The 21,362-nt window shown below is 49.8% G+C and overlaps 3 protein-coding genes across 3 annotated transcripts; all 3 read right to left on the reverse strand.

Moving 5' to 3' along the window:
* Positions 1-8,033: 8,033 nt before the first annotated feature.
* PV06_07008 (uncharacterized protein) lies at positions 8,034-9,591 on the reverse strand (the record flags this gene model as incomplete). The annotated part of the gene is made up of 4 exons (XM_016408186.1): positions 8,976-9,591; positions 8,761-8,898; positions 8,411-8,679; positions 8,034-8,327 (listed from the first exon to the last, which is right to left on the reverse strand). The coding sequence occupies exons 1-4, from the start codon at positions 9,451-9,453 to the stop codon at positions 8,034-8,036; spliced, it is 1,179 nt and encodes a 392-aa protein (XP_016261666.1). The 5' UTR covers positions 9,454-9,591.
* A 763-nt stretch (positions 9,592-10,354) lies between these two features.
* Positions 10,355-11,929, reverse strand: PV06_07009 (uncharacterized protein; the record flags this gene model as incomplete). The annotated part of the gene is made up of 2 exons (XM_016408187.1): positions 10,355-11,810; positions 11,874-11,929. The coding sequence occupies 2 exons, from the start codon at positions 11,927-11,929 to the stop codon at positions 10,355-10,357; spliced, it is 1,512 nt and encodes a 503-aa protein (XP_016261667.1).
* A 7,047-nt stretch (positions 11,930-18,976) lies between these two features.
* On the reverse strand, positions 18,977-20,907 carry PV06_07010 (uncharacterized protein; the record flags this gene model as incomplete). Its single annotated transcript, XM_016408188.1, has 4 exons — positions 18,977-19,792; positions 19,859-20,222; positions 20,277-20,518; positions 20,566-20,907. 4 exons carry the CDS (start codon positions 20,905-20,907, stop codon positions 18,977-18,979), a joined length of 1,764 nt encoding a protein of 587 aa, XP_016261668.1.
* Between the last annotated feature and the right edge of the window lie 455 nt (positions 20,908-21,362).

A 21,362-nucleotide genomic window follows, 5' to 3' on the forward strand; every position in this document is an offset into this window, starting at 1 on the left:
ATGGGCTCCGATGATTGTTATCAGTCTTACTCCGAGGACGATAAGGGAATGTCTTGATCTGTGGCCCAGTGGCCCAAAGCGTGTGTTGATGAGTCAAGTTCTAGCCTGAGCAGTCGAGCGTGCAGACCCGATGGGTTTTTTTGGGGTTAGAAGTATTGAAAATATCTAGACATGCAAGGGGTGTACGAAGGTCTCCCCGAGAGTCAACGAGCGTAGTTTTTCACCATCCGCGACGCGATTCATAGGCTGTCGTCTAAAAGGTTCTATTCACCTTGCAGTTTCATTCAAGTGTGGTGTTGACAATGTTGCTTTTTTACATGCCGTGCGATTCTACCACATTTTCGATCGCTTTGCCCTCCTTCTCTCGGGGGAGGGTGGGGGGGTTATTATTTTAACTGGCGAGATATTTCGTGACAATGTCACAGAACTGGTCGAACCCATCGACATAAGAGACGTGACCCGCATCCTTGATGACCTTCAGTTCCACATTGACAGCAGCGGACTTTCCCTTCCCGGAGGAAGCAGAGTCGTCGTCAAATCCCTTTTGAGTTTGTTTTTGGAGTGTCTTCATATCCTCTGGTAGATTCGCGTCGAGTTCGCCGACCACCAGCAGAGCGCTGTTTACTGAGGTACCGACTTTGGGTGCCGATTTGCTCAGGTCAAAAGTGTCCGATTGTAGGGCTCGACAGCAGGTCACAAACCCGTCGACCTGGGTCGTCATCATGATCTCCCTCATCCGTCGAACCTCGGACGGGTTCTTGTTACGCCAATCCTCCGAAAACCATCTGGCCAAAGTGGCTTCGACCATGGCATCCATGCTTCCGTCACTCCGGGCCTTTTGGATCCTGGGCTCAAAGACGTCCGTCGTGCCGGCCACCACGGGAGACGAAGATATCGTGTCACAAACGACGAGTTTGCCGACGAGCCCCGGGTTCTTGGCCGCGAACACGACTCCCTTTGCGGCACCCATGGACACTCCGATCCAAGCGTGGATTTCGTCGATTTTTAGTGATTGGACCAAGGCCAGTACGTCGTCGGCCATGGATTCAAAGGTCGTCGTGTCGACGTCGGAAGGGGCAGAAGTTTCTCCGTGACCCGGTTGGTCGTAACGTAAAACGCTGTACCCTTTGTTTTCGAGGACCGAGGCAACTTTGTCCCACGATCGAAACGGTGCCGCCAGAGAGTTTGACAAAAGAACGACGGGACCCGATGGAACTCGAGAAAATTGGTACGACACGACCCGGCCGTCTGCCAGGGTATGCTTTTGTGATGACATGGTTGATGATGCCCAGTTGATGATGGTTCTGTACGGTCCGAGAGTGTCGGGCCTTTTCCAAGGTATCGAATAGGGTGTTGTGAGTAGGTGTTCGAACACACCGTGTGAAATCAACCAAGAGCGAGCCGTGTATGATGATGATGAGTACGGTCGGAATAATCTTGGTATGATACGAGTACACAATCTTGGAGATGCAGCATTGAACATTGGAGCATTGGAGATGCGATCCATACAGTGGACCGCCGCTTTACGAAGCAGGTACTCAACGAGATCTTCAAGTTGAAGGCATCAGATGATAGAGGTCCAATACGAAGTAAGACTACATGAAAGAACACGGTACAGTGTACTCGTACCCAAGCACCCATTGTGCGGGAGGATGAGCATCTCCGGATGCATGCTTCCTCACCCCGGCGTGTGCTGGGATTCCCCTTGTTGAACCCCAGAAGTGACAGCCTCGTGAAACCCTTCAAGCTCGTATCCGCTCCACTTTCCCCCTCTCCATCCTCCCCCCCTCCCCCCAACGGCCCTGCGCTTGCACGGATCCTCGGATTCATCTTTCCTTTTCTCTTTCTCCTCTTCCTCCCCTTCCTGTCCCATTGTCCCTACTCATACCAAGCTACGACCGATCACAAGTGTTAGCTGCAAACCCATCCAGAAAAGAAATAATGAGAAACGCATCAGCGGGGTCGTTCGATTCGGAGAGGCCCAAGAAACGCCGTCGAGTGCCAGCAGAGCAACGGAAAAGGTCTAATCAAAGCTGCGATCTTTGTCGAAAGGTGAGTTGACTCTGCCACTACCGTAGTAGGGTGGGTTTGGAGACCTGAGCTCTGGACCTGATCGTCGAACTGCTTTGCCCTATGCGGTCAAAAGTTCGGTGTCTGTGTGTGCGTGCTGCTTTGACTAACATTCAGGGCTCCATCGTGGGCTGAACCTAGCGTCGTTGCAAATGTATTCCATCAGACGCAGTAGAGGGCACTTGTACGGTGTGCCTGGCGAACAAGGTGAAATGCTCATTTGACTTGCCGAGAAAGACAAGATTCTATGGAAGCTGGGATGATTTGAGCGATCGGTAAGATGCCCTTGTGGAAGATCTTAACCGCCGCGAGATTTAGATGTTGCTGACTGTCTAATCTTTAGGTACCGTTGCCTTCAGGCACTGGTCAATGGCGCTTTTCCCAATGATGACACCGAAAGCGTGGCCAGTCTTATGCAGCTGGGAAAGCGCTTGGGTTATGAAATGCCAGATCTGACCGAGGCCGAGCCTTTCCCGAATGATGAATTGCTGAAGGAAGTGCCCAATCAGACTACTCGATCCGAGGCTCAAGTTGCACACTCTGTCACTTCGCAGCCTTCCTCTCGGGGCCTCGATCAACACCCTGAGCCTTCTTCCACTGACTCCAGGCTTTCTGGCTCGAATGCCGCTTCACGCCTGGAACTTCGGCGTAGACAATCGAGTGGTCTCATCAGAGACGATTCTGGACATGCTCACTTCATAGGACCTTCGGGGACTTTGTCTTTCTTCGCGGATCTGCGACAACTTGTCCTGTCGCGTGAGAAGAAGTCTGGAGAGACCATTCTCGGCACAAGATCTCCCTTTACCAACGACGACACGGCAAAGGCCCTCGAAGCCGATGACATTCAAGAAAGCAATGAGCAGGACGAAGCTGAAGTCGCCAATGGACCATCGCCTCAATCAATCCTGTCCGACTTGTCGAAAGAGTTCTCCGGTCCTGTACGGCCTGATCCGGCTCATTATTTAAAGATTCTTCCTCCACAAGAGGTCATCGACGATTTGTGCCAGGTCTACTTTACCAAAATTCACAGCGACTTCCCACTCTTTCATCGGGCAACTTTCGAGGATGAACTAGAAGCATATGTGGTCCAGTGGAGGTCAAAAGTGATGCCGCATGCACGGAAAGCACAAGAGACACCACTGAGTACATATGGACCCGACTTTGGCTGGCTTGCAAGCCTCTATATGATACTACTCCTCGGTTCCGTCGGTCAATCTACCAGTAAAGTTGGCTACGATGTACTTGGTATGCGTCGTACGTGCTTATCTGAAGCTCGATCGCTGCTGCCACAGCTCGTCACCCGATGCACCATGACAAGCGTGCAGGCTCTGCTTTTGCAGTCTTTATTTCTGCACAACAACAATCACCGCAACGGTGCGTGGAATCTATTGGGAACTGCTGCTCGGATTTCGTTCGCGTTGGGCCTACACCGACAAGATCTGGATACCTCCTTCAGACCGGTTGAGAGAGAACTGCGTAAGCGTGTCTTCTGTACGCTATATGGCTTTGAACAGTTCTTGTCATCGAGTCTAGGAAGGCCGAGTGGTCTGAACGAATACGACGTCGAGGTCAAAGCACCACGTGATGGCTTCCTAGATGACGGTGCAGGTACTAGTTCTGATTTCACGACCGCTGGGCTGAAGCTACAAAAGGTTCTAGGTCAGACAAGGGCTGCCATTGCAAAACTCAAAGAGAAACTGAGTGGAGATGACGAAGTTGGTATATCATGGGCCTCAACTCATACGCCAGACAAGGAGGTATTGGACATGCTAGCAGCCTGGCAAAAGGAGCTGCCATTCCATCTGCGTGTTCCTAGTATTGGAAGCGTTGATGAAATCCTCTTGCCAAAAGGCTCTCTTCACGACACCACAGATGACATGTCTTTACACAACCTTCATGCGTCCTTGTCTCGCCAAACACCAAGACAACTACGGGCTTTGGTGTTGCTTCATATTCAGTACCATTACATCGCACTTTTGGTCACTCGGCCCACGCTTCTGTGGGAAATCTCTTCAATGAATTCTCGTGGTACGAGCCGTGCGGCGAGCTATCACGCTGTTCATGAGGCAACTCAAAGTGGAAGCATCAGGACTTCAGATCGTCCCTCACCTATCAGCAATACATGTCAATACCATGCTGCTCAACTGGCCGCATTGATTGTGCTTTTGGACAGGTGTCAGCTCCTCAACGGTGTTTCTGCTCTTGATGTGTTCTACGCGTACTCGGCTGGTCTTGTTCTTATTCTTGGCCTATTGAGACCACAAAAGCAAGATCCGTCTTCAGACGTTCCAGTCCAAGAGCGAAACTCACCCAGCCATGAAAGCAAGGCCTTGATAAGCATTCTAAGGTCAACTATCAGTACGGTGCAAAAGAGTGCAACGATGAAACGGATGGCTGGCGTCATGGACAAATTCGCTAGTTCGGTAATCAAGGAAGATCAGCCTAGAGAAGGGGAGCTGAATCTTGACGACACTACCGGGAATACAACAGCGGCAGAAGGTTTGCGAGGTCAGCAGCATGGTACGGAAACTAGGTACCAAGTGTCTGCTCTCGATCAGCCATCTGAAGGGGTTGACTCAAGTCCTCAAATTACCCGGAGACATCAACAGAGAAGTACAGACTTGGGATCATTCTGGCCTTCACCAGGCGAATCAACACATACTAGAGGCAGTCACAACCACGACAATTTTATATCTTCTGGTCCAGGTGGATTGCATGCCAGCCATCAACAATTAGAGTATCCGCAGCACCCTTCACAGATGAGCACGTCTGGAAATGGTCAATTCTTTGACTTTGGACAACAACATCAGATGCCGCATATGCATTATGCAGGTCATCAAGGTCATTCAGCGGTTGGTGGTGGTTCTTCTTTTCATCATCACATGCAGTCGAGCTTTGATCATCCTCATAATTCCTCTGGAGCATCACTATCTTTGGAACCGTTCAGCAACAATGCACCGGGAATGCAACCAGATGGTACATTCTTCTCAGGAGTACAAGGACAGCAAATGCAACAAAATTCGTTCTGGCATGATCCATTTGGAAGATTGGTAGATGGACAGATTCTAGATTGGGCTGATCTGGAGACGTTCCTGGCTACATGAGATTGACGACTGGGTATGATAGCGTTGATGTGAATTAGTATTAATTGATGGTTGTACGGTATATTTGTCTGGATCCGGAGTTCCAACTTGCCATTGACTGGTACTCTTGTTACGAGTACTCCGTATGTGACAGCTGGCCTCCTGTTGTAATTCCTCCGTACCCATCCATGGAGTACTGTACCTAGACATTAGGTTTTGACGGACAGTATACCGTATCGATACTACTGTAGTGGCGATACTGACAGGGCCTGTGTAGCCTGAACACAGAAGTACGGAGTTACTTGTGAAGATCTGGGGGAATCATGGTACCTACTACCAAAGATTCGCGCGAGTAGCGGATACTCGTAAGCAACGGAAGTATGCATCCGGCGAACCCTCACTATACACAAGTCGAGACCTTGGTATGTACCATGAACACCAAGTACCCACCTCCGGATCCATGGTTCCTAACCTGACCTTTCCCTCGTGCCCATGACAGTATTCGTAGTACGTTGTTTGTTGCGATTCGGCTAATGAAAGTGCACGATCCGTATGCATCGCTGTACGGAGTAATCGGTACTGTTTCGCGACCTGCACCGTAAAAACCAGCCGTTTTGCCGATCCTCCAAGGTGGAGGGTAGGTATTAAGTGGTAAGTGGTAACATGTTTCCCATTGCTGTTTGTCCTCTCGGGCCCCGCTTACTTTTCACTCTACCAAGGTACAGATCTTGTGGTTTCTTGTCAATTTCGTGTGTATCCTCTTTTCTCTTGTTTTATTGTTTTTGCCTCCTCCGACAAGAGGTTGAGTATTGAGATCTGAGTTGAAGTTGACTTACCTATATATTCAGCAAGTCCCCGTTCCAGCCTTACGACGATTCTCATCAACAAGCCCCCAAAGATCTTTCGTTTACTGTTTATCCTCTCCAAAATCAACAATACCTGGATTGAACAAACTTGAAAGAGATCTCTCTTGTTGGCTTGGTCGTCGATATATATACCCATCTTTGCATGCACTGATAGGGACTTGGAAACACAAACATGCCTGAAGCGACAATCAAAAGAAACATCCTCATCGTGGGAGCAGGTTTAGGTGGTTTGGCCGCCGCTCTGGCCTTGCAGACCGATGGACATAAAGTTACCATCATCGATTCTGCTCCAGAATTTGCAGAGGTGAGTCTCTTAACCACCAAACAACCAACACAAGAACCCCCTTTCCGGGCGTACAGTACCGCACTATACACTCTCCACGGCATTCCAGGGAAAAACCGTGCTGATTTCCTTTTTGGTTGATAGGCCGGCGCTGGTATTCGTCTACCACCAAACAGTTCTCGTTTGTTGCTGAGATGGGGGGTCGATGTCAACAAGATGAAGAAATCCGTGTCGAAAAGATACCATTTCCTCAGATGGCAAGATGGATCCACCATCGTCAAGTTACCATTCGACAACATCGTCGAAACTCACGGGGCACCATACTATCTCGTCCATCGAGCCGACCTTCACGCCGGTCTGATGGAGGCGGCCCAGAGAGCCGGTGTCGCCATCCACCCCAAGCAGAGGGTCGAGAGTTACGACTTTGACGCTCCCAGCGCCACCACCTCGGACGGGACGGTTTGGAAGGCGGACCTCATCGTGGCGGCCGACGGCATCAAGTCCCTCGCCCGACCTTTGTTGACCGGTCAGCCCGACGTCCCGCGAGACACGGGCGACGTCGCCTACAGGATCCTCGTCCCGGGAGAACTGCTGCTGAAAGATCCCGAGCTGGCGCCCCTTATCACCGACCCTTGCACGACGTCGTGGTGTGGCCCCGACGCCCATCTCGTCGGGTACCCGATCCGGGACGGCGAACTCTACAACATCGTCGTGTGCGCCACGTCCTACAACGAGACCACGGACGAGGTCTGGGTGGTGAAGGGAGACACCACGGAGCTTTACAACCGGTTCAGCACTTGGGAACCCAGGGTCCAAAAGTTGTGCAAGTTGACGGGAGAATTCATGAAGTGGAGGCTGTGCGACTTGCCCATCTTGAGTCGGTGGGTCCACCCCTCGGGGAAAGTGTGCCTGTTGGGTGACTCCTGCCATCCCATGTTGCCTTATCTGGCACAGGGAGCCGCCCAGGCGGTCGAGGACGCCGCCGTCTTGAGACAGTGTCTGGCTTCATCCGAGTTCGAGACCCTCGGTGACGCCCTCCACAAGTATGAGAGCGTCAGATTGCCCCGAGCTTCGTTGGTACAGGAAAAGACGAGAGAACATCAGTACATCCTCCACATCGACGACGGGGAGGAACAAAAGGTTCGTGACGGTAAGATGGTCGTCAACGGTGATGAGAACCCGGTGTTTTGGGGCTACGAACACAGAAGGAAATGGTTGTTCAGTCATGACGCCGAGATTGTGGGCGTCGAAGGGGCTAATTGGAATGCCAATGCTCAACAGCAACAGCAACAAAGCGGTACGATCAACGTGGGAAAATTGAGTGATGTGAATGTTTCGGTTGCTGCCGTTGCTGCTCATTAGAGAACAGTGACACAATAGACCGTGATAGTGGGCAGTTGTGTGTTTGGTGGTTGTCGTGGAGTTTGAGATTCTTTTTGAGAGTTTTGGATCATGTCAATCTTGTCTCAAGAGACTGTCTACTAGGAGTTTATAAATGTATGATTGTTAAATTTGAGAATATACATACCTAGGAAAGAAGGATGAATTCTATCCGTTTCTCATTTTCGCCTTTTGCCTCCTATTGACCTGAAGAAGGCAAGTAACATGAATGTCATCTTCCGCTGAGGTGGCTTTTTAGGGGTTGGCTAGTACTTTCGATTTTGTGACATGAAGGACAAGAATAGCAGGATAAGGTGGAAGAGGTCTACTATTAATAGTATTACTACAAGTCTATAACGAACTCTTGACCTTGGCTTGTCTCGACAGCTGAATGTCCCATGGAGTCGTCGATACCCTCCTCAACAAAGACCTTCCATACTGCCTAATCTCCTCGACACTCCTCATTCCCGTCAAGGCCATGCAAGCACGAAACTCTTCTTCGAGTATATCCAGAGCCATCTTGACACCTCGTTCGCCGTCGTACGCCAGACCCCACAAGACAGGTCGCCCTACCCAGCACATGTCCGCACCCAAACACAAAGCTTTGAATATGTCGGATCCTCTACGGATGCCACCGTCAAAGTGCTAAACGAGGAAAGAACATTTAGTATATAATCATGTACGCGGCTTAAAAAAAAAGAGTGTAGGAGGGCATGATCAAAACTTACAACAGGAATCCTTCCACCCACAACGTCAACAATTTCTGGCAATACTTCCAACGTCGGTGGTGCACAGTCTAGTTGTCTTCCGCCGTGATTGGAGACTATGATCCCATCCGCCCCGTGACGGACCGCAAGCTGTGCATCCGAGGCGGCTAAGACACCCTTGACGAAGATTTTGAGAGAGGTGATTGATTTCAGGTACTGTATCACATCCCACGTCAAGGAAGGATCATTTTTGTTCGGTGGTGGGTTGGTAGTCGTTTTCCGAGAGGACTCTTTGCTGGATGGTGGTGGTAGACTATTTGTGTTGTTGTCGCTGCTGCTGTTTTGTCTCTCTTCGGTCCTCAAGTGAGAACCGGTCTTGACACCTAATGAGGCGTCGAAATTGGCCATGGTCAAATGTGATGGAACTTTGAAATTGTTTCGTAACTCGGTCAGACGACGACCAAAGTATGGTGTATCTATCGTCAAGACTATAGCTTTGTATCCTGATTCTGTTGTTGAGAATGTTTTAGTTTGGGGTTGAGTCTGAAAAAAGGACGGGGTAGGGTCTTTTGGGCATGAAACATACTCTCTGCTCTTGATATCAAATCTTCACCGACTTTTCTATTCTCAAACAAATACATTTGCAACACACATGCTCCTTCTACTGTTGCCGTAGCTTCATCACATTCCTTCTTGACGACTTCTAAGCTCGTGGTTGAAAAACTACTCAGCCCCATAACCACACCTTTGTCTCCAGCCGCACGAGCAGTCGCTTCTTCACCGTCCGGATGGGCCATTTTTTGCATCGCCGCGGGGGCGACACAACACGGGAAAGTGACCTTGCGGTCAAAAACTTGAGCCGAAGTGTCTATCCTCGAAACGTCACGTAGCATCCTGGGCATGATGTACCATTGTCGATACGCATGGACGTTACTTTGTAGGGTGTACGAGTCCATGCTACCTCCGTTGTAGTACTCTCGCACCATCTTGGGGAGGTGGAGAGTGGCATGATGTTCCAGGTCGTCGATTGTCAAAATCTGTGGCTTTGACTGCGCTGTCGACATGGTTGTCTCGAAATGTCCCCTGTAACTTTGGTCGGGCTTGTTGGCGGAGGTGGCTGGGGTGAGAACAGACGTAGCCAGTGGTGAATGATGAGGTTGAATTGAGTCAAGCTAGGGACCATACGTGTACTCCTGAAGATGGAGGTTGGCGGCGAGATAATGGCGCGCTTTACCTTTTTTTGACCCTTTGAAGCTATCTTTCAGGTTTGATGGTCTTCGGGGGCGCTCTGTGAGCGTGAAAGCGAACTGAATACAGTGTCACCTGATCCACCTTGTACAGTACAGTACTTGGTTGTTCAAGATTTGGATAGTTCAGATTCAAGATCAAGGTCCCCTCCGTATACGCTACCCGTCCGACATACGAGTACTCGCAATGAGTGGGTACAGTGCTTCGTCGGTGAAGTCGGCTGTTCAAAGAATGAGACGAGGCGGAATTCGTGCCATGGAGATAAATCAATGTGGACCCTCCCTACTGCGGACTACTGTACCACTGCACCCCCGGAATCTTGCTTCCTATGACCTATACAGTACGCCGTCTGGAATTTAGTACAACTAATCTGACAGAACCCCGACCAAGATACTAATCTAAACATCTGGGACCTTTTATGCAGCTTCCAGATCGTATGCCACATGCTAGACTAGCAACTAGTTGTCAGTTGGATCTAGACCCCTTTTTCCAACCCAGACTTCCTCCGTCCACTCAGGCGATTTTAGATTCTGAATATCCTTGTCACCACGTTAATGCCACGGATGGAATAACTCCACGCCCATGGAGGATCGCGGACAATTTTTTCACAGTCAATGAAGCATTGCCTTAATTCGTGGGTCTTTGAATATTGATGGTTGACTTTCCAGTACGTGAATCATGAAATCTCCCTCATGCACAGTCTCTATACAACACGACTTAAATCTTATCAATGACAACTTCTATGACCGCACACCTCTTCTCCTTGCGCACGACATTTATAGCCTCGCGACAAATCTCATCCACCTCTTCCGGTCTCGTGGCGATTCTCCACCAAGCACCTCCCGCGCCTTCTGCAATTTTACCAAATGCAGGTGAAGGATCGATTCCAACCATGAGTCGTTCCGCCAGAGAACTCACCCCGTCCGTCGACGACGATTTGCCACGAGCATTAGATGCCGTCTGTCCCAATTCAGGATGGATACGTAGACATGCGTTCTTGGGGCTCGACCACCCACCATTGTTCCAGATGATGGTGAGGTAGGGTGTCTCGTACTTTTTGGCCATCCAGTACGCACAGCTCGGGACGCCAAACAGCCACGTCCCGTCTCCCGTGAAAGCGACGACCAAGTCATCTTCGCGACCTGCGGAACGGAGAGCCAGGGTCGCACCGACGGCCGCACCAGAGTACCAACCCAACGCGCCGCCGCCGCTGCCTATCAGAGTATGAGATTCGGAATGGCGTAGATGATCTGCCACGTTGCCTAGGTTGGTGGTGGATTCGTTCAACCCGACCACGTGGAGGCCTGAACATGCGCTGCGCAGGTGGGCCATGAAGTAAGGAACGGTGAGTCTTCCAGATGGCCCGAGAGACGATTCGGCTTTGTTCAGTCTTGCTCGTCTAGCTTCGAATCGTTCTTTCAGACTGGCTATTCTCGCCTCGATCCGCTGCTGCAATTCTTGTGTCCGTATTTGGTTCTTTGAGACGATGGTGTCGACGAGTTGCCTCAATGCGAAGCCCGAGTCACACTTCCATCTTTTCTCGCATGGCAGTGTCCACAATGTCGTACCCTCTTTGAGAGGATCACAATCGAGATGGTATATCTTTGCACTTTCATTCGGTTTGGATTGAGCCGTGATCCAGGGCACGTCAGAGTCGATCACGACTACGACATCCGCTTCGGCCAGTGCTGGTAATTGCCCACCGCCGTTCCACTGATGGCCTTGATGTAAGAATGAGGTTGTGGAGAAATTGTTGTATATCGGTGCGTTCTCGTGCACGGGGATTGTAAGCAGCTCTGCCAGGTCTTTCAGTGCCCGGAAGCCTTCCCCTGATCTACCACAGTAACTTGTGACGATGAGAGGACGCGAAGCGCCCAGCAAAACCTCTGATAGCTCGTTGAGCGCGTTTGGAGACAATCCCGTCGGCTCTAGAGCGGTGTTCATCGAAGGATTCTGTGAAGGTTTGAGTTTTGCCTCTTGAGCCGCTTCAGCTTCCAACGTCTCACGTGCTGCGATTAGATATACCGGTCCTTGAGGCGACGAAGTTGCAAATTGTAAGCTCCGGAGGACGATTTGTTTGGCATTATGGGGCGTTCGAATCTCGTGTTCATATCGCATGTACTGTCGCACAATTGCTCTTTGGTCAGGGACGTCTTGAATCCAATGGATATATCTGGAAGGTCGTGGTCAATGGGTATCTCGGTGGGATTTTGGAAAGTAAAAGGGACCGACTGACTCGTTTCTACTACCTCTGAGTTCTCCCTCTTGTGTCATAGGTACTGTCCCTGCCATTATTACAACGGGTATCCTCCCTGGGTGCATGCTTCCGAGTAACCAACTAATGACTTCGAATACTGGAGTTTCTGTAGCTTCGTTTATCGTTGAGGCCAGCTTCGTGGTGCTGATCCACAAGAATCCATTATCTTGGTAATTTGTCATGTCGTTCAGGCGGAGCAAGAGTGAACATGCCTCCGGACAGTGAAGTGGTTGAGATCACTGGCTCATGGACCTAACCCTAAGTGTCAGGAAATCGTCTACATTGGAAGATATTCCTGAAAGGAGGATTGCAGTCAGTGTCGAAAAGCTATACCATAATCCCAGTCGTCAACAATGCCTTCAGCAACGAACGGTGTCAACGGTCATACAGAGCTTTGCATTCAAGAGGAGATGCAATTATACATTGACGGCAAACACAGAGCTGCATCTGGAGGACACAAATTCTCTGTGAACAATCCCATGCTAGGAGAAAAATTGTACGATTGTTCAGCAGCTCAAGTCGAGGACTATGAAAGTGCCATTGCAAGTGCTCACGGTGCCTTTAAGAAATGGTCACAAACATCCCCGAGTTCACGACGGTTGACCATGTTAAAAGCCGCCGACATCATCGAAAGTTACATGGACAAAGATGGACCGGAAACACTATCTTCGGAAGTTTCTGCGACGAAGAGCTGGATCAGGGTCAACCTCATCGCCACAGCAGGTATTCTGAGAGAAACGGCAGGTTTAGTTACGCATATTAAAGGAGAAATTGTACCTGCCGACAGACCCGGGACCACGATCCTAGTGGCACGAGAGCCAGTCGGTGTTGTATTTGCCATTAGCCCCTGGAACGCTCCTGTAAGTTCTCTCTTACTACCTCACTAGATGACCTCTTATGTGGCATCACGGCGAACTGACTCATACATGTCAATATAGGTGAACCTCACAGCAAGGGCGATTGCATGTCCCTTGATATGTGGAAACACGGTGGTCCTCAAGCCATCAGAGTTCAGTCCCAAGTCACAGTATCTGGTCGTCCGGGCGTTTACGGAAGCAGGTATTCCAGCTGGGTGCCTCAATTTTCTCCCGACGGCTCCTCAAGACGCGGCAGCAGTGACAGAGTACGCAGTCAAACACCAGAAGGTCCTCCGGGTGAACTTCACAGGCAGTGACAGGGTCGGCAAAGTCATCGCTGGTTGGGCGGCGACGTGCATGAAGCAGTGCGTTTTGGAATGTGGCGGCAAAGCTCCCGTTCTGGTCCTTGACGACGCCGATGTCGATGATGCCGTGGAGTCGGTCGTGTTCGGGGCTCTATCCAACAGCGGACAAATCTGCATGTCGACCGAGCGTGTCATCGTCCACGACTCGATCGCCGAAACCTTCCAAGCAAAACTTCTCGAGCGCGTCAAGAAAGTCAAGTATGGAAATCACCTGGAACAATCCGACGTGTCAATGTCGGGACTGTATACGTGCCAATCTGCCGAGAGGGTATTGGGAATGATCAATCGTGCAGTCGAAGAGGGTGCCAAATTGATTCTAGGAGATTCGAAGGCCACAGGACCTAACAAAACCATTGTCGCTCCTCATGTCTTTACAAACGTCACACCTAACATGAGCATCTTTCAGCAAGAGAGTTTTGGTCCACTTATTTGTCTATCAACGGCATCCTCAGACGAAGAAGCTGTAGAGTTAGCCAACAACAGCGAGTTTTCACTCTGCGCGAGTGTCTTCTCAAGGGATGTGTTAAGGGCAATGGAAGTGGCAAAGAGAGTGAGAGCTGGAAGTTGTCATGTAAATGGTCCGACTGTCTATATTGAAGCAACATTGCCAAATGGTGGGACAGGAGGTGCGAGTGGGTACGGTCGATTCGGAGGAATCGCAGGAGTGGAAGAGTTCACCGAGAGGAAAATCATCAGTCTTGTAAAGCCAGGAATGAAGTATGCTTTTTAGATAGATTATGAAATGAAACAATATTTCTATGAGAGGATATCATCTTCTCCCGTTCCAAATAGCTACCTATATAAGGAATACCAGATTAGGTATCATTCCGATATTGTTTGAAGACGCATCTCATCGCCTTGAAGAAATGTTGACATCTCAAAATAGTGATCATACTTGACTGCCTACTTGTATACATCACGACTACTGTCACCTTTCCCGCTCGTAGTTTATCTCAAAAATGAGCCACCAGTCTTTGCCAACTGTTCATCGTAGTACCCTTGAAACGAGAGCCAACCTTTCTCGTCTGTCGCGATGGATTTGTACGTGAACTCGGCCTCCTCGTCGCTGATGATCTTCTTCCTGTGCCCAGACCCGTTCTCGGCAGCGTCAACGAGAAGTTGGGCATGGCAGGTCTTGTCGAGGCTGATGAACCAAAAGGCGGCGGCGTCGACCGAATCAGCCACGGTGAGCAGGCCATGGTTTTGTAAGATGACCGCTTTGCCGTTTCCGAGCGCCTTTGCAATCTTCTTGCCCTCTTCTCGGTCGAGGACGACACCACCAAAGTTGTCATAAACGGAGTGGCTCTTGTAGAACCTGAGCGAGTCCTGCGTGATCATGTCGAGCTCACGTCCGAAGGCGGCGAAAGCCTTGCCGTACACGCTATGAGCGTGGCAGGCCGCGTGCACGTCTGGGCGAGCCTTGTGGATTTCTGAATGGATGGCAAACGCAGCGGCGTTGATGGGTTCATCGCCCACCACGACCTCGCCATCTTCGTTGACCAGTATCAGGTCCGAGACACAGATTTGAGAAAAGTGCATCGACAGAGGGTTGAGCCCTGACGGAGCAAAAGTTAGCATAGAACTGGGCTCACATCTGTGATATAATTGGGTACCTACAGAAGTGGTCCGTCAGGATTGGATCCCTGAGACTGATATGTCCTGCAACACCTTCATCGAAACCGCGGTCGGCGAAGATACGGAAAGCGGCCGCGAGATGTTGCTTGCGATAAAGACGTTCTTCTTCTAAAGTGTCGAATTTGGGATATGTTCGAATCTTTAGGGTTTTCCCACTCTTGGTCTTGCCGAGTGCCTGGTTGTGATAGTTGTCTGCACATGTGTCGTCGTAGACGTCCAATGCTGGAGCCATGATGAAACAAAATCTCAGAACGTACAGTGTCTTCAAGAATCCGGTGTTGATATGAAAAGGTTTGATTGATTTGGGCTTGCCAGAGGTTGAAGTGTTTGCCGGTCTGTTTGTAAAGGTATCGATGCAAATGAATGGCAGTATGTAAATACTGTAATGGTGCCCGTGAGTCGAGCACAAAATCTCTATTCTACCCGGGGCCATAAAGTATCCCCCTAGTACCAAGGGTCAATTGCTATATTCATCGTTCGGGGTACAATATGATCTGATCCAGAATAGCTAGGTTTGCTGAATTCAAGGTCGCTTGCATGCTTCCGAGGATGAGGTAGTTCTGCTCTCGGGGCTGGGCTACCCTGGAATGACAAAAAGGTGAAGAAACCTCGGGACGTAGCTTTCCATTAATCCCAGTAACACAATGCCGGCCTGTAAAGCCATCCTGTCGGAGCCTTGACAGACAAAAGTGTAAATTGTACCACGAGCCGCTGTGGCGATGAAGCTTGTGAAGAAGATTGGGTGTTGAGCTCGTCCAACTACTCGAGATTGACTCCACTGACGACTAGCCGGGCAAGGAAGTAAGACTCCGACTCCCGCCTCCGCCCCGTTGTTTCCGGGTCTGACAATTCCCCACAGATTTCAGACACCTTTTTGGTGACTTTTTTCCTTTGACCCATGGGGTGTGAGAAGAAAATTGCGGGCGAACGTTGGCTCGAACTAGACCGTCTCACTCGAAACCAGACGAATCTGGGACCGCGCCGATTATTCATACCTGTATCAGTGAAAGGTTCAGCTACTACCAGCTCGACTCCATTCTCTATTCTCTTCTAGGGGTTTGAGGCGTCTTCTTTCGTCATGTGTATATAAATCGGGGCTATATCATGCCACACCTCGCCTGAAATTCTGCTCTGCTCGACTCTGCTGAGGAAAAGAAAAAGAGCCGCGGGCACCATAGCAACACCGTTAAAAATTGTTATGGCGTCAGAACCAAAGACTCCTGCTCCACCGATTGAGCTGGCCGAGGCTGAACTGGCCAAGTCCAGCTTCGAGCACCATGAGTCCAACGTCGAAGAGGACGAAGCCGATGCTGCCATGATGAGGAGGATCACCTGGAAAATTGACCTGCGCCTGTTGCCACTCTGCGTCTTCATCTACTGTCTGTGCTTCTTGGACCGGGTGAACATTGGCAATGCCAAACTGTGGCATCTCGAAAGGGATTTGAACATGCACGGCTTACAGTTCAACATTGTCACACTGGTCTTTTACATTCCATACATCCTATTCGAGGTGAGTTTTTTTTTGGATTGTCGCTGTTGGTCCCCTAGCCGTTCTAGGTCGATGGCGTTGCTTGACCTTGCATCAAGCTAACATGAATATTCAAGATTCCCGCCAACATGATCATCTCCAGAATCAAGCCCAGGTATTGGATTTCCGGATTGACATTCGGTTTTGGCTGTAAGTCCGATATGAATCTCCTCAGGACCAAAAAGGAAGGAAAAAAAAGGAAAGCAAAACCTAACACACATAAACGCAGTGACCGTTACACTCTGTGGCCTCTGCACCAATTTTGGCGGCTTCCTCACCGCCAGACTCTTTATCGGTGTCTTCGAGTCTGGCATGTTTCCGGGCTTCTTGCTCCTCATCGGGTCGTGGTACACTCGCCGTCAGGTCGGTGCACGACTGGCCTGGTTTCTGGTGGCCAACGATATCGCCGGATCCGTCTCAGGTCTCCTAGGAGCTGGTCTCGGTTCCCTGGACGGCACCAACGGCTATTCTGGCTGGTCCTGGATTTTCTTCATCGAAGGCGCAATGACCTGCTTCGCCGCCATCATTGCATTCTTCTTCTTGCTGCCGTTCCCCAAGGAGTCGACATTCCTGACTCCCGAGGAGAAGGAATTCTGGCTTCGTAAACTTGCCATCGAAAACGCTCATTATGAAGAGGACAAGATGAAGCTCAATGGTGTTTGGAAGGCTCTTCTTGACTGGAAACTCATCGCTACGGCTTTTGTAAGTTACACATTCCAGATGTACCACACTCTTCTTGTGTGTGTGTGTACGTATGAGGTGACGAACTTTTCTGACTGCGCCTTCCAGATGTACTTGGCAGTCTGCACTTCGGCATACTCCATTACTGTGTTCCAACCTTCGATCCTTTCCACCTTTGGATGGAGTAGCATGAAGGCCAATCTCCTCACTTCACCAGTCCGCATCGCTTCTGGCATTGTGTCGGTCTCCGTGGCGACTCTCTCCAATCGCCTAAACAGGCGTGGCATCTTCGTGGCGATTGGGTTTTGCGTTGCCATTCTCGGCTTATTGTTCACAATGTTGCACCACGACTACCGTGTGAGGTACATGGGTCTGTACTTCGGTGCGATTGGAATATACATTGCACAACCTCTGGTCATTGCATGGGGGTGAGTTCTCCCTCTCTCTCCCCCTTCTAAGTCTCGATTTTTTCGTCTTGCTAACGTTTCAATTCTTTGCCTCACAGTGTCGCCCAAGTTGCTGGTAGAACGAAACGAGGTACACTCACTGCTGCAGCATCTTCCCTGGGTCAAGTCGGTGGTATCATTTCGGCCTTGATCTTCCCCAACAGTGACAAACCATACTATGTGCCTGGTGGGTCTGTGTGCGTCGGTTTCGCAGCCGCCGGTTGCGTCGTTTGCTTGACTATGTGGTTCTTCTTGAGCATGGAGAACAAGATGCGCAAGGCAGGGAAACGGGATCATCTCCGCTCACTACCACAGGAAGAGCAGTATAAGCTCGGCGAGAAGCACCCAGACTTTAGATACACCATGTAATCCAACGACTGGGCGGGATCTGCCTTGAAGTGTTTCTATAGCAGTTTTCTGGGTAGTGCTGAATGCATGATGTGGGTATGGATCAATCGCGAGAAACGACACCGTTGCTGGTGGTAGTGATGAGTCAGTGCTGGAGTTTTGAATGTGTGGTCTCTGGATGCTATATTCAGCCTCTAGACCGACTTTCAAAACGTTAACAATTTCGTACTCGGCTTCCATGCTTGATTCTGTCACTTGCGACAGCAAGTCTGAACGCTTGGCGGATTTCAAGGCATCAGTCAGGACCAGAATACCCAGATAGTAGTGCAGCATTGTCTCATACCAAGTCAACCTGTTGACTTGGTTGAGAAAGTGGAGCTGTCGTTGACAATTGTTCAACAGAGGTCTTATGGTAGAGTTGAAGATATCAACAGCATCGAGGAGAGCCTTCCAAGAAAGAGGTAAGTCATCCTCATCGACCCCCTCCCTAATTGCTTCCTTCCCACTTGCAATTGTCCTCCACGTGTAGATCCGACATATAGATGCGGCCGAGATGATCTGACCCGCGGCCTGTTTAGTCACCTCGAAGCTTGTTTTTCCACGCCACTCTGCTGTCCTGCTGTGAAAAGAACCAACGAGGAATCCTCTTGTCAAACGCCAAACAGGTTCAAGACAAGCCCCTTTTAGTCCAGAAGAGATGGTAGAGCGGATGTTCAACATCATCGAGCTTGACGTATCCCATGTGACAGCTGCCCAGAACGCTCGGGTCTCCAGGTCGAGGTATCTCTCCGTCGTGGATCTCGAGACTGGTGCAGGAGCGGTGGTCGCAGCGATATCTACAGGTACTGGTGGTTCCAGAATCTCCAATGGACAACTTCGAAGCCTTAGTGCGCTGGGCTCGATTTGCAAAGAATCAGAATGCACTAAACCCGGAACCGTACATGCATGAATAGGTCTATCATCGATAATCACACTCCATTTGGTCATCGCCTGTGGTCTGTCCCATGATGATCATGCTCGATGGATATCTCTGGAGCCTGTAGTGCTTGTTTTCTGATGCCTCAATCCAAAAAGTGCAACACCATGACTCTTCTAGAGGTCTTCAAAGGTGGATGTATTCCACGATCTAGGTAAATCTTGCATAGAAACCGATCTAGGGAAAACGACAAAATAATCACCACGATTGCTGACACCGTGGGGCCTCGGCCCTCGGGGACTTCCATCAGCGTTCGATATACCACGACAAATCGCTCTCTGGATCCATTTCATATTCCGTGAACCCATTGCCGAGGAAATACCACCGGTTCGGACTGCTGTACTCGACTTCGAAATCTTCTGGGCGCAGTTCACTAATCAGATTCTTGTACAAGAGTGCGCTTCCGGCAAATGCTGCTGTGATTCGACCGTCCACGGTATTCCTCTTGTACCAACTTTTACACCCGCCTGACCACACAAGTGTCTTATGGATCTTGTCGCCATACGTGATCAGCTCGTCCACAACCTTCGACTTGGGTACGATGGATTTGATGTCCTCGGTGCACATCTTCTTTAGCCATTTGATCAGGTAGTCGCCCGTCCAGTTCAGGCTTTCCATTAGCGAGCCGTGGGCGATGACAGAGTTTGGACCCATGAACATGAAATAATTCGGCATGTCCCTTGCACAGATAGACAGGTACGATTCAGGATCGACAGACCATTCTTTGGCGAGATCCACACCGTTTCGTCCTATCATCCGCCACTGTGGAGTGAAGGAGACGTCGAAACCAGTAGCACATGCAATCACATCCACTTTGTGGCTAGAGCCGTCGGCAGCAATGATACTATCCTCGGTGACACGAACGACACCCTGCTGAACAAGCTGAACATTTGGTTTCAGAAAAGCCTCGAGGTAGCCTTCACCAGGAGTGATGCGGCGACAGCCTAATTCCCAGGATGGAATCAGCTTCGCGCAAAGTTCCGGATCGTGATTGAGTTTTTCGGCCATCTGCTTGCGAGCATCGTCGCTCACTTCCTTGTTGGCGGGGGTGTCTTTGATAAACTTTTACATCGTCAGTCCAGCTATCGAGTAGCAATATGAGATAGAAAATAGTAAAGTTGATCTTACCATCTTGAATGCATTGTTGATTTTATGAACTAGTGTCTTCCGGTATTGACGAAGGTGCGCGGGATCCTCGCGGAACCTTCGCTTATCTTCCTCAGTATATTTAGGGTTTCCGGTGATATCGTCACGGTTGAGTAACTTGCTGGGAGCCATGCGATAGTAGATATAGGTAGGACTTCGTTGAAAGCTGACAACATTCGTTCCTGGTAGCTTTGCAAGCGAAGGAACTATTTGAATGCCGCTCGAGCCGTTTCCAATGACGCCAATCGTTTTGTTCGAGTAGTCATAGTTGTTGTCCCATTTCGCAGAATGGCATTTGTGGCCTTTGAAATCGTGCAGGCCTTCAATATTAGGCCACTGCCATTTGCTAAGGAAGAACGTATCAGTACACCTCAAGGAGGGATTCTCGATGACAACTCACTTTAGAATACCCTGTCCCGATATCAATACATCGGTGTGTTCCACCCATTGACGGTCGCCATGCTGTATGGTGCATTTCCACTGTCCAATGTCCTCCTGCCATAGTGCTTCGAGGACTCTATGGTTGAGCTTGACATCTCGATCTAGATTCCATTTCTTGGTAGTACTGAGGATATATTCGTGGATCTCCTTGCCCGTTGAATAGAAATGGCTCCAGTTAGGGTTGGGATCAAAGGGGAATGCCTGACTGGAGTCAATAAATTTGAGCTCATATTGGGCGTGGAACATACATAGATATGAGATGGTACATCGCATTGAACACCAGGATAGGTGTTTACATACCAAGTTCCTCCTATCTTGTCTCTCGCCTCGTATATCGTGTGAGATACTAGGTCTTGCATCTCGGGATATTGGTGCTGCAATTTATGGGCAAAAAGTAGCCCGGAAAATCCGGCCCCGACGCTGAGAATTCGAAGCTTCTTTCTCGGAGTCCAAGCATTGGCTTGTCGTAATGGTATGTCAATAGACTCTGAGTTCAAATTCCCGTTTTGATGTCCGTTGACACCATTATGGTAGACGGAATCCCCATTGAGTGCTGGTTTGGCTGGGGTACTGTCCAGGGCATCAGCCATGGTGGCTAATGTAGACGCGGACATCTTGACTGAAGGTCTCGCGAGTCAGAGTCTACGATTACACAGAATTGAAAGATTCTCTCGTCTAGATATATGTCAGATTCGTACTCCGTACATCGCCATAGAATGTCCTCGGTCTCGTAGCACTGATATTCGTGTTTGGTTCCCCGCATATGGCTACACTCCCCAAAACAGATTCGGTTATACCGGCAAAGTTGTTTTGTTGCCGGCTATCATTAGTATTTGCCGTGGGAAAAAGGAGTATGTGCTCTCACGGCGAGGAATGTACCTCATGCATCGAAGGGATCCCATGCTTTGGAGCCTTGGTGTATTGCTAGTCTATAGGTACGTCTTTGGCGTAGGATAGACTCGGGCCCTCTATGCTCTTCTCCTGTCATTCGGCATCGCGTAGACCGTACAATGAGTGGGTTTTTGAGCAGAACGCGGCATCACCT

This window comes from Exophiala oligosperma (assembly GCF_000835515.1).
Source record: "Exophiala oligosperma strain CBS 72588 unplaced genomic scaffold supercont1.6, whole genome shotgun sequence".
In the NCBI taxonomy this organism is placed as follows: domain Eukaryota; kingdom Fungi; phylum Ascomycota; class Eurotiomycetes; order Chaetothyriales; family Herpotrichiellaceae; genus Exophiala; species Exophiala oligosperma.